Source organism: Trematomus bernacchii, unplaced genomic scaffold (genome assembly GCF_902827165.1).
Source record: "Trematomus bernacchii unplaced genomic scaffold, fTreBer1.1, whole genome shotgun sequence".
Classification (NCBI taxonomy): Eukaryota; Metazoa; Chordata; class Actinopteri; order Perciformes; family Nototheniidae; genus Trematomus; species Trematomus bernacchii.
In genome coordinates this window covers 14,547,766-14,561,852 of record NW_022988043.1, presented here as the reverse complement: position 1 = coordinate 14,561,852, position 14,087 = coordinate 14,547,766, and the positions used below count along the sequence as shown (strand labels likewise).

Sequence of the window (14,087 nt, the reverse complement as noted above, 5' to 3'; positions counted from 1 at the left end):
GAGTCGGATTTAAACCGCAGGCAGCTGCTGTAAGGATTCATCCTTAGTATTTTGAGTGCTATGCAAGCCCACCCAATTCGATCCTATAACCCCGACTCAATTGCTGTTTCATTTTTAGCCTGCGTTCTGCAATGATTTTCATTTCTCTTTAATTCTTAGAATAGAGATCTTAAAGTATGCTTTTATTCTCTGCTTTGCTTTAAGATACAGTTCATACAGTATATATGAGTCAACAGAGGCTGGCCAAATTCAGTTTCAAAGCTGCAGTTTTCGCATGCTCTGGGTTCATGTGGAAGGTCTAGCATCGAGAATGAATCAGATACATGTGGAGGCAGGGGAAGATATGAGATCCTATACCTCACTGATGTCAAAAACCCACCTACATACGCTCACAGAGGGTATTCTGGCCTCCGCACATATTTACCAGATTCTTAGTTTCCATTGTGCAACAAATCCCAACAGAGCCCATTTACTGTACTATTTCGCAAGTTGTAAAAAATAAATTCAATGGGATAGGAGCAATACACTGATGGGAACTCTGCTCTTGTTACAGAGCAGAACAGCAGAAGTAGGCCTCGTATTATTGGCCCTAACACATTTGGTTTCAAGAACTGACTCAAAAAAGATGAAAGGCAGGGAGAGGTTTGTCTTTTTCAGGTCAACATGCCTCCAGGGCTGCCTACACATCCAAAATAGATGGATCTACAAGAAAGCTGGCCAGAGTTAACGCTTGCACAATGATGACCCTAATATATTATTTTCATATTCTGCTAATCTAAGGACGTCTTTCTCCCTCTAGCGATTTCTTACAGATGCTTTAAGGCATATTATGTCTCTGTATTCCTGCCACTGCGAATCCGATGAGTCATGCACGGCGAGCAAAAATAAATTAAATAGTCATTGTTTGGGATAATGGATAACTAATGGCTACCATATGAGATGGAGATTGAGAGCATGTGTCGTGTGAGATGAAGCAATTGAATATGCCATAAATGTCAGTTGTGACATTAAACATGCTGACATTCTGATGTGATGAAATAAACCATGTAAATACCAAACGCACAACAACAAGCAGGTCAGTCACCACAAACTGCAAAGTAGGTGTCACCTGCCCACCTCATTGAAGTCATCCATCTCATCCATCTTTCATTGTATTCTGTCTGCATTACTGTGATAATTATCTGCAAAACTCACTTCTGCACAACCAATGTAATACAGGCTGTTTTAAGAAATACATTTCTTTGTTTCTTGTTTAGTTATCTAAATAATACTAGACATAGATTGACATCCTTGAGAATGTACAGCAAAATATTTGAAACATTTTAAAACTGCCAAACAGTCACAGAATGGTACATTTTATTGTATTAAAGATTTAAATAAATAATCCTGATAGGCACCACCGACCAGCTTGCCAAGGCCGCCAACATCAGCCCCTCCCTTGATGGTCAGCTCATTTCTCTCTCCTCTGTTGTCACCAACCTCGGTGTAAGGTTTGACTCCACTCTGTCTTTCCAAGCCCACATCAAACATATCACCAAGACCTCTTTCTTTCACCTGAAAAAATATTTCCCGACTGAAGCCCTCACTCTCAATTGATGACACCAAAAAACTGGTTCATGCACTCGTCTTCTCAAGACTAGATTATTGCAATGCACTCCTCTCCGGTCTCCCAGCCAAATCCATCAACCGCCTGCAACTTGTCCAGAACAGCACAGCCAGAGTTCTCACAAAGAGTTCGCAAAAAGGTTCGCACACATAACCCCCATACTTGCCCAACTACACTGGCTCCCAGTCCACTACAGGATCCAGTTTAAGGTTCTGCTCCTGACTTACAAAGCCCTGAATGGACAATACCTCTGTGACCTCAGCGGTACACAGACATCTACCCGCTCTCTCCGCTCCTGCCACGCTACTCTTCTTTACATCCCCCGCCCATGTCTCCGAATAATGGGAGACCGAGCCTTCTGCTCATTCGCCCCTCGCCTCTGGAACTCCCTCCCAGATCAGCTGAGATCTGCCCCTTCCACCGAGGTCTTCAAAACCGGCCTTAAGACCCTCTTCTTTCGGCAGGCTTTCCAATAAACTGTTTTCATGGTACACCGGGAGTACTGCCGTTTTTATCGCTATCTCTGACTTTTATTTTATTTATTTTTTATTTATTTAAAAATATATATATATTTTCATGTATTATGTATTATTTATTCTTTAACTTTTTATTTATTTTTTATCTCTCAAAAGTTATCAGTGTCCTTTGTTGTGAAGTGCTTCGAGATTTGTCTTGGCAGATGAGAAGCGCTATATGAATTAAATTTATTATTATTATCATAATGGGCTTGTCAAAATGAGCAAAGCCTTCGAAATAGTCACACATTGATATTATCCATTGGCAATATAAAAATAAGGATTTTAGCAGCTTTAAATACCTATTGTCATAGTGACAGCTCACCTCTTCCACTTTTTACTTTTCATGAAAGGGCTTTCCTCTCTTTCTATCAATGGGTTTGGATATATATGCTTTTCAATTAATTTATATTTACATTTGTGCAATGACATGGCCAAGTATACATTGTATCCCCTTCAGTAAAGAGTAGTTCAGTGGTTCTTTGTAGCCACACTTGCTGGCTAAAGCATGCCTTTCTGGGCATGCACTGTCAGTCAGTCTGAGGTGATTGCAGATGACTCATTTGCAGCCAGTCTGCACAGTCAGCTGGCCAATCCAGCAGAGTGCCAGTATCGCGAAACTGGAGAAGAGTGATAAAGGTTAGATGACACATTATTGCTGTAAAAAGGCGTCAATAATGGTCTGTCTTTTAAAGAAATGTCCCTGCCTCTCGCCTCAGGCAGTGGATCTACCTGTATCCTTCAGTGTCTGTTCACATTGATAAGAAATCTGCCAACTCAAAATACCACTCTGTACTGTAGAGTACATTCACCTATGCCTAACCTTGGAATGATTAATGTGTGTGCTTGCAAATGTTTCTATCCCGGGCTAAAAGGCATTCAAGCTTAAGTAGAGCATCCATGTGAAGAACAAAGCAGCAAAGGTGCTGGCGGCTTAGAAATCCTTTTTTTGTTTCCCCTTAAGCTACACTTTTCTACACAGCAATTTTCCAAACCAACTAAATGGATTTCTCACAGAATGACTTTTGTTTAGTCTAGACTGGTCAAAGATTAAGTCCTTTTTTGATGTATTTTTTCCCCAATTGTAACTCACACAAACACAACACTTTATCAGTAGCTAGTTTCTCTTCGACAAGCACAACAAGTGCCAGTCTAAGAGGGCTGCTGCCAAACACAGGGATTTTGTAGTAATGAAGCTGTCAGAGAGATGTGGAGTGGATAATGTTTGCACCCGCTGCACTTCCAGGCCTGGAAAACAGAATGGACCATTCTCTGAGAGCCAATCTATGCCTGCAGCAAAGACAGGCCAAAATGACATTAAACGGGGTAACCAACAGCATGTTTTCTGCTCAGGCCACCTCAATGTGCTTCTCATCTTGCCCAAATATACTAGCCTGCCTGTGGGTGCTGTCACTGATGTCTCCCTCTCCAGGTGACTCTTCACATGAGGAGGTGTAAGCACTTTCTGTGGCTATCATCCAATATTTACTGGGCCCAGTTTCATTTTGAGATAATACAGCAGTGATTCATTATGCTTCATTTGGTTTAGGGCCAGTGCAGTGGATTAACTGTGAGGAGGCTCACAATCCTCCCCTTTTCAAATTGTTGACACGATAACCCCAGAACTGCGTGAGGGACCGGTTGTAGGAGTGGTGAATCATGTTTTTTTTAAATAAATGAAAGGTAAGGACTTCATTCAAAATATGATACTCCCCTTTTTCTCTGAGTCATAACTATCTTACACACATATTGTTAGAATTAACGCCACTTATCAAATTCAGTTACATCAATGTGTACTGACGTTAAACAATAACTCAATATTTGATTACATTATAACAGTGACTGGAGTGCAAACAAGAAATGCCAGAAGGCAGAGGCGTAAAGACATAATAGACTTAAACCAATTACTGATTCAAAGGAAACAATATTTTCTGTTGGCTTTTTTTTAAGCATTTTGAGTCACTATTATCAAAACAATCAATTTAAATGAACTTTACTCACTTTTGACTATTTCAATTTTGTAGCGGTAGTAAGACATACAATTACCTTATATTTTCACATCAATGAAAGACTGACTATTCTTTTTCTTCTCTGGACATACAGATCTTTCTTGCTCAAAAGTAACTTTCTTAGTTTCTTTTTGACATATATTTTAGTATTCTGCTGACTTCATAACAAAGGAAGTAATAATGGCTATTTTTCCACGGACTGTGTGTGACTAACAACACTGTTTCTTCTGACCTTTGAGTTCATGTCATTTCAGTTTTTTTATATACATGCCCACGCTTTAATGGCATTGGCAAGATAAGAGCATATATGCCAGTATCTTTATTAGAGTGAATACATGATGAATAACCCATATGAATCAATCATACATCAATGGCAGCCTTTACCCACAATCCATGATGATGAAGACATAGAAAAACTGAAATGCATGGAACAAACATTTTAGAGACCACCAAACATTTGTCATGTTTCTCTTTCTGGCTCTCCTGTAGTTCACACTCTACTGTACATAATACATACAACAACAAAGAACCAAGCAAACACTCCCTACAGTACAGCTGAAACACTTGGTTTGGGTACTTCAAGTGCCAACAAATAGGAAGCAGTTTCTGTGTATTTCTTTGCATGACAGATTTTCCCACAAATCCTCTAAAGTACTAGGAGGAGGATGACACATTCTGTGTTAAAGAACAACTAAAAAGTATGCCTCCTAAATTGTTGTTAACACCTGTGCTAAAATCTGCCTCAGAGCTAAACAACACGAAAACACATGGGGCATGTACTGTTGTAGCTACCCTCATTTATTTTCTCTCCAGCCATGTGTAGATAAGATAAAGCTTTATACACTCTGTTAAGCAAAAATGCTTGGCTGCACTACTGGCAGACGGCACGGTACAAAACCCCAAAGTAGGACATTCCAAATTCCTGCTCCTCTGAGGCCTGAAGAGTGCATCTGGACACCCCCACACACTCATGCTCTGCGGATGCCTGCATTATTTTACAATACTTAAATGATGCATTTTACATGCTTTCCCATGTGAAAATTGCCCATGTCTGTGACATGTGGAGGCGGGAACAAAGCTAGATTTAAGCCTTTCTGCATAAACTCAAGGGTAGACTTGACTCCCAACCCTTTCCGTGTAGTGAGCTGAAGCAGCACTGAGAGCTACTTGGTTTGCTGCCAACTATGCAATGCAGTTGTGAGAAATGAGCCATTTTTGCCCCCTAATCCAGTGGCGCTTTGCCACCACACGACAATGAATCCTTTGTAGTGCCGTTTAAGCATACCTAACTCTATTTCAACTTTCTTTAAATGCAACTAAGAAGAAATAGCATTGCCATTTAAGCAACTACGTTGATTGATAGTGGTAGGAATGGTGCCCATATATTCAGTCAGTGGTGTAAGAAGCATCCATGCTTTACTTAAGGGGACACTTTGCCAGTTTTACAGGTCATATACTGTTTAATCGTGATTAGGAGTCCTACACAGCCTGTGAAAAACTGTTGAACAATGTTTCCTGTGTTTTTTGTCGGAGCTTTGTCCAGTCTGAGAATTGTTTTCAGGGGAAATTGCTTAGGTTTTTCATCCTTGGCATATAAAACAGAAATTGTGCAATAGAAACTGTCAAGTTCCCCACTGCAAATTTGATAGAAGTGCAATACAAAAGTTCTTAAATACTGTATATTCATATACAGTAGTACTTAAGTAAATATACTTCTTCAAGTTATTCAGCACCACTGAGCACAGCAACAACAGTTTGTAAATGTTGAGCATTACACAGTCCCGACTGATATCCTGCTGAGGGCAGATTTGAGCAGCTGGGAGGTCAGTATACTTCACTCAGGGGTCGATGGTAATTTAATGTCAGTTGTTGCAAGGGAGAACTCTTCACTTCCACTTTCGCTTCCAATCGTTCACCAGTCGAGCAGGGATTCGATCCGACAGCCCTCTGATTGCAAGTTCATTGTCTCACTGTCAGGATATCGCCCGCCCTCTGCCTTTCTCTCAGACAAGAAGACTCCCATGTGCACATACATAGACCCTCTTTTTCCAAAACACACGCTGTTGCCTGGCTCTGCTTCTCTGTCTGTCGGCCGACCTCCGGTTCTCTCAGTTATTCATGAGCCATCTGTTTGGGCAAGTGCTGTGTCAGATGTGTGTCAAACAGGACCTCATCTGTCCCCCCTGTTCGTCTTCTAATGGTGTCCTCGTATGCATACTGAAGCCACAAGCCCCTGCAACACTCCATGGATAGCCAAGGGACTCCAGTTCCACTCTCCATCATGTCCTAAATAACCTGTTTGATCTGATGGGTGCATCTTTATTTAAGATCATAGCATATGGTTCATCACTGCTGTAATGGCAAACACAAATCTATATTTGTGTGTGTGTGTGTGTGTGTGTGTGTGTGTGTGTGTGTGTGTGTGTGTGTGTGTGTGTGTGTGTGTGTGTGTGTGTGTGTGTGTGTGTGTGTGTGTGTGTGTGTGTGTGTGTGTGTGTGTGTGTGTGTGTGTGTGTGTGCGTGCATCCGTGCATTTGTGTATTAGTCATGGTTCCACTGGGATACAGAAGTATAGCCAACTTTTTCAATAATAAACCCATTATGCCAAGTCAAAAGTAAAATGGTTGTGCACTCTTCATTCCAAACATATTCAAGCAGTAGCGAGAACACCATTGGAGAGTGAAATTAGATGGCATCAAGGTTGAAATTGACTGGAATGTACAAGTGAATACAAATATAACTTGACCATGAAGTAAGAATAATTTTGTAGAAAATCCAGTAAAAGTAGTTCTTTTGAACACTGTGATGGGCTAAATGTGGTATCCATAAAAAGGTCAATGTAGCCTTGTGATCACAACCTTTTCCATATAAACAGGCCCTGCAAACCAATCCCTCTGCAATTCACTTGAATGTGAAGAGCATTTATTCTCTTTAATGGAACTTTTCCCCCTGGCTAAGGAGAAATTACAGTTTCAATGAAAACCTAAATTCTCCTGGTTTGCCATTTACCTGTAGGCTAGTCTGTAATGTTGCCCTTTCAAAAGTAGTACTTTTTCAAAAAAACTTTACTTGAGTGAAAGTAGAGCACCGATTTAGGGATGTATTCCAAAGGAAAGGATTTACAGTTGGTGGAATACAAATACATGCAAATTATCATTAGCTGCTGTTGAAAACATGCATTTGTTTCCAGTTTCCGCATTGTTCACAATTTATCTGTCAGTTTTAAATTGGATTTAGTCTGAGGAGAAAATATCTGACTTATCACAATTATCTAAATCCTCTTATATTCGTATATGACATAAACCAATCATAGTAATAATGGCTGTATTATAATGTTGATAACATTGCGGAGGTTTTGGGTTAGTATGATTAATGAACATTTCATTATTAACTAGTTGCGTTATGCACAATTTAATTTTGAGCAATGCAAGATTGAACACAATTCACATTTGTTTTTTAATGAAAAATGACAATAAGTACCAGAAGGGAGAGCAGAAGGAAGCAGAACAGTCAGCCCTTGATGACAGGCTTGAGAGAGAAAACAAAAATCAACAAATCCAAAACAGACAAACACAGGATGATAATAATTGTTAAATAAACAATAGAGTCACAGTCACCGATCTGTCTAACTATAAGCTATTAATGCCACACTTTGGAAAAAGTGGATCTCTGATGCCGAAAAAAACAAAACAACAGACAAGGTTTTTGATGAACATTAAAACTTGGTATTTCTATAACAAAGGAAAGAGTAGTAAGAATTTGTGTTTACTTCTCATAAAAAGTGTGTGTATGAGGTTTCCAACCTATGCTGCACTAGTTTATTGCCCTATATTACTCTCAGTTCAAAAAGGCATGTGTAGCTGCAATGCTAGTGCAAACATCGGGCTTCATACAACTGTCATACCATTTACAGTTTGTTTAAGTTATTCCTTTCAACATGAAAAAACACAATTTATTTATGCATGGCTGGATTTGCATTAGACACATGACCTTAGCGAGAGGATCATGACTGTAATAAATACAGGCCCGCCTCTGAGCAACACAATAATGTATGATTTGGGAAAGAGGCCACGAGGTCCCTGTGGAGAGCTGCTGTGATTCATCTCTGACAGAGACATCACTTCCACTCTGGGCCAAGGGGATAAGACTGTCATGTTAGCCATCCCTCCCCAATCCACAGCCCTTCAAAGTAAAGCCACCGTGATGAATCGGAGGCCCTCTTCAATGTGCTGTCCCAGCATGCCCTTTGTGTTCATTATGGGTTTCAGAGCATGAGGAACGGTTGAAATGTGTGCTGTATTTTCACAATAAGACAAAAAAAAGGGCTAAAAGTTTCTGGCTCCAAACATGTCAGGGACACTTGCAAATGAGCACATAGTTTGGCTAAGTGATTTGCTCATGACATAAGTAAAGAAAGCTGTCTGCGCCGACTCATTCCACTCCTGTGGGCATCTTTCTGTTTTGCTACTCAATGCAGCGTTGTCTAGCTGCTTCTCTAGCACTGATAGCAGTATTTATTATTTATCAACACTTATTTACTTTCATGCTCAAATGTTGCTCTCTCAGTATTTATTCTTCCTTTTTTGCAACGGGACAAAACTCTCCTTAATCCATAGTAATGCAATTATTTGTGTTGAGTTGTTAAGGAAAGACTAGACAGGTTTCATCGCAGGTCTTTCTGATTGTCATGCCTTGAGCTGGCTTTACCTTTCTAACCAAGCATTGGGGACACTCAGATGCCAATATCCAATTTATTTTGGGTGGAGGACCAATATTAGCCAGATGTAATGTCCTAACCAGGTTGTCCTCAGCAGCCTCACATTCATTTGGAGTATTACATTTGACAGACAATTAAATTAGTTAAGCAGGGAAGCTGTACCGCCTGCAATTTGTAAACCTGCCATATATTGTCAGGCTCCTATTGTAAAAGGAATGCTTGTCTTGGAGGAGACTTAGAGGGTGATGTACAGAAAGCTGAAGGGCCTACAGTGTCAGTCTGCAGGAAACAAAGAGTCTTGTATGCTTTCTAACAGAGTGATGATTGCTACTGTACAATAATATAGCTCTCAGAAAAGAGAGGCCCCCTGGCACGGTCAGATAGGGGAAGATTAAACGTTGAAACCAAAGCTGGCAGAAGACGATAAGAGAATGGATTTTTTTCTCGCCCACTACCTTGTTGCTGTATTTTGAGATGTTTAAGTTTTTGTCGACAACAACAGCTGTGAGGACAAACAGCTAAACATAACTTCCTATTTGTGTAATCTTTGCAACGGTTTCTTTTCCACGCAAAGACAACAAGGTAGTGATGGAAAAACAAAAGGGGTTAACCAATATTGTTTTTCGATCAATGTTGTGAACAGCGATCTTACATTAGCTGAACATAGATAGACAAGCTCTTGAGCTTAAGGTGAGAGATGTAACTGTGAAGTCATGCAGAGGTATTCAGACTTGTGATGTGAACATGTTGTTAAATGTGACAAAGATGTCAGGAAGCGGTAACTCCCAGATATTTGTTTGCAACATCTGGTAATGCAATCAGCGTTATGCAGATGGGAAGATGTTGATAATGAGCAACAAATAATTGGGATGAAGTTGATGACATTGAGGCGCTTACGCTGTCATTCAACAGATGCTAACAAAGACGAGACATATTATGCCGAAGGCTGAGGAAACCGAGCTTTGACATGCAACGCGTGGGTGGAAATAGCCTGCTAATGAATAGACAGCAGAAGGGGGGAAAATGAAGACGGCAGAGGAGATACACGAAGTGTGCTGTGCGATAAAATATGGCTATTGTTAGGCAGTGCTGAGAGAAAAGTGCTGCGATGCAGAAACAGTGGAAAGTCTTGACAGCTTTCCGGTGGCAGTCTGACGGCTGAGCATGGAGATTGGAAGGAAAGTGCAGCAGAGGGCTGCTGTCAGGCCACACCAGAGCTCCGTTTAACAAGGTCCAGAGATGAGCTGCACCACAATACATTGCAGGGGAATGAGAAGAGGAAGAGTTGGGGTGGAGGGAAGGCTGAGTAAGGCCCATGCATTTCCCAGAGCCTGGCTACCTGTCAAGCCTGAAGGCAAGGGATTCCTCACATGTGCATGGGAGCAAAGAATGGACATTCTCAAGAAGGACAGGAGCTGAAAAGGGTTCAGAGATACCTGCCATTATATGCTGCTACTACACAGGCCTGTGACACTTTGACACAATCATTTTTTACATGAAGGAATGTGAAGCCCAAATAGATGCACTTCATCTTACCACAGCTGTACAGTGTGATGTCGGTAGTGATCATATGCCGTAATCCAGTCCATTTCACTTATCGTGACACTGAGTAGCATGCTGATCCATGGCAAAGGACAAGCAGAAATAATTAATGCGTGCAAATGCGGCATAGGCCCTATTTTAAACATGGATGCCTTCAGGGCAACACATACAATAATCTTTACAAGCCTCGCTCTGAGTGCTACCACACCTCCTGTATATCTCATCTTCATGCTGCACTTAGAAAAAATGCTTCAATCATGGCTGTGCAATGGAAACTCTTGCGGGGCATATGGACCCCTCTTTACATTTTGACTACAGGCATCAATCTCTTAGTCCGGCATGAAAGCTTATCTCCTAGCGTCAGGCAGAATGTCATCCTCACGAACGCTGAAAACACCATTAGTTATGTCTGCCCTATTAGAGCAAGCTGATTCCACATACAAGCCACCTACCTAATTTTAAATGAGTCTCAGCTGCTTCTCAGCTGTTCAGGTCCTAACGTCAGCAGAGGCAGCAGGGAAGAGATGTGTCCCCAGATCCAAATAACGTCACTGTTCAAATACATGCTGAACCACTATAATGTAGAGGGTTCCCTATTCTGTTGTAATGAGTTGTACGCTACACAATGTGATTATGTGATTTGATGATGTGTTCATTGTCATTTGCTTAAATGGCACATATTGAATTTTGCTCATAAAGACATAATGTTCCCAGTCAAATTAATAAAAGGAACAAAAACTACACATTTGTTTTATCTACACTTTATGCAAGATACCCTCACGCTATAAATAAGACTGATTCTTCAATTCATTGTATGATTTAAATGTACTGGGTTCTTTCAAGGGTTTATGCACATTACATCCTGATCTAAATGTATTTATTTCTACAGACTCCCTCTATACTAGAAGTGTGACTTTTAATATTAATATCCATGATTTACTAACCCGATGATGTCTTTTCTCTGTCTTTGTAGGGGGGCGGCTCCTGTTTCTGGTGATGTGGCTGAACCTTGTGCCTCAAACTGTCAGCTGCCCTGACAAGTGTGTCTGCTACAGTGAGCCCAAGCCCACCACGGCCTGCCAACAACAAGGACTGTTTGCCATCCCGACTGAGATCCCAGTGCGGAGCCAGCGGATATTCCTTCAGAGCAACAAGCTAACGGTGGTGAGGTCCACCAGCTTCAGTTCCTGCCACAATCTCACTGTTCTCTGGCTCTACTCCAACAACATCAGCTATATTGAGGCTGGAGCCTTTTATGGTTTGGAAAGACTGGAGGAGCTGGACATTGGAGACAACAGTAACCTCCGTACCATCAGCCCTACAGCCTTCCGGGGCCTAACTAAGCTGCACACCCTTCACCTGCACAGGTGTGGCCTGTCAGAGCTCCCTGTTGGGGTTTTCCGAGGAATGTTTTCCCTACAGTACCTTTACCTGCAGGACAATTTCATTCTATCCCTGCATGACGACACCTTTCTGGACCTTGCCAACCTCACTTATCTCTATCTGCACAATAACAAGATCAAGATAGTAACAGACAACATGTTTCGAGGCTTAATCAATCTGGATCGGCTGCTGCTACACCAGAACAGGGTTATCTATGTCCAACCAAGAGTTTTTACTGATCTTGGTAAGCTGAAATCCCTGTTCTTGTTCTTCAACAATCTCACCGTCTTGACGGGAGAGACCATGGATCCGCTGGTGTCTCTCCAATATTTGCGTTTAAACGGAAACCAGTGGATCTGTGACTGCCGAGCGAGGACCCTTTGGGACTGGTTCAAACGTTTCAAAGGATCCAGCTCTGAGTTGGAGTGCAATGTTCCTGAGTTGCTTGCAGGAAAGGACCTGAAACGACTGAAAAGTGAAGACCTGGAGGGGTGTGTGGAAACACCTCAAATCCAGACCAATCTTTTCAGCTCCAAGGGACAGTCAGGGAAATTCTCTTCCACCGAAAATCCTCTCGGGGAGACCATTCCCAGGTGTTGCCTTGGAGATAATGACAAGTCCTCTATCCTGTCTGGCAAGAGCCGCCAAATTACCAACAACCCCCTAAAGGAAAAGGAAAACATTTCAAAGACTAAATATAAGGAGCAAGAGAGAACGAAAAACGAGACCCAGAACAAGCAAAATGATGGACCACTGGGAACCTTGTCCAACACCCTGGACAAGTCTTTGGAAACTCTAAACCCTGATCTTATAGACACTTTGGAATCATCTACAGCATCAAACAAAAAGAAAAAGAAGTGTTCCAAAAAGCCCAAATCAGATGCCCACTGCATTAAAGGCCGGGCTTCTACTGTGCAAGTGCTGCGCTTTCTCTTCATTCCTACGATCTGGATATCTCTAGCCATGTCTTAGGACTCCTGATCTCACTCCGAACACAGGACTAAAGATTGTTGATGCTCATGACAATGATAACAGAAGATGCAGTGACATCTTCATCAGACAGTGACTGAAAAGCGAGTTTTCACGTTAACCAAACGTGTGCGAGGACAAACAATGATGATGAAGACATTAGAGTACATTTAACAAAATGGATGCCTTTACAGAACTCTACAGATCTAATGTATATAATGAATCGGTGCCCAAAATTGTTCGTTCTCTATGTACTTAAATGTACTGTGTCCAAGCTAAACTTCTGAGACTTCTCCCTTTTCCCCTCTCAAAAGCTTTTACTGCTTAGACCACCAGAAGATGGAAAAAAATGAAGACAAAAACAAAAAAACAAATACTGGAAATAAGAGACGGAGTGCACACAAAGAATGTTGGGTCGGTTTAATGAAAATAAACAATCTCCCCCCATTATTTATTCAAAGTGATGCATTTGTTGGGTAATGTTATGTTTTTTTTATGTTTATAAAAACAAATGTTTTACCTCCCCTGATTTTAGTTCTATTTTCATTAAAGAAAGGGTTTATGGGTATCATTTACCAAAAGAATGCTGTCAGTTTGTATGGAGATTGCAATGGAACCATAGATATGCATTTTATTTTACTTGTGTACAAGTATGAATATATTATGAATAAAAGTTCTTATTTCGTAGATGTTTTGATATTGTGTGGTATTTTCCAGTACGGAAGAGTCAAGGACTCAAAGCTTTTCTTTTATAGCTCTGACAATTCAAGGTTTAAAAGATTTGAGCTGTTGCTAGGACAAACACCTTCAAAACATTGAGGTAACATTGTAAAAAACGATTTTATTTACTAGATAATCATAAAAAAGAATCAACAGATTAATAAAAAATACAATTCAAAAAGTATTTTCTGGCAAAAGTAGTAGACAATTGCTAGACTTCTTGTATTAAATAGGAAGATATTTGTCTGCTCCATTTCTGGTGCTATTGTTTTAAAGCGGTTAAGATAAGCTGAATCAGAACGCTCTACATTCAAAGATTGAGTACGAAAAACTGCTCAAAATTAGTACCTAAATCCATATGAATTGAGCAATGACAACAGCTTTTAGTAGCCTGTCTCACTTACAAACTTTTTAGCCAAAAATAAATCTTCTTCCTCAACAGATGGTGAGCATACTGTGGTATGTTTAATGTTTTTAGGATTGTTGGGTCAAATCTGTCCCTATCCCAAACCTGAAGCATCACCATTTTGTTTGTGTTCTCCTAAGCTTCTTCAGGCGATGGCATCACAGTGCTCGACACATTCCAGATAAGACCTCACCAGCAGTGATATAAAGAAAAGGAATAA

General features: G+C 40.8%; 1 protein-coding gene across 1 annotated transcript in view; it reads left to right on the top strand.

The window, feature by feature from the left end:
* Positions 1–13,428, top strand: part of rtn4r (reticulon 4 receptor) — a 40,245-nt gene extending 26,817 nt beyond the window's left edge. The window contains exon 2 of the mRNA XM_034118643.1: positions 11,363–13,428. Within this exon, the coding sequence (XP_033974534.1) occupies positions 11,363–12,744 (1,382 nt within the window). The 3' untranslated portion in view covers positions 12,745–13,428. The remainder of the gene's footprint in view (positions 1–11,362) is intronic.
* Positions 13,429–14,087: the final 659 nt, after the last annotated feature.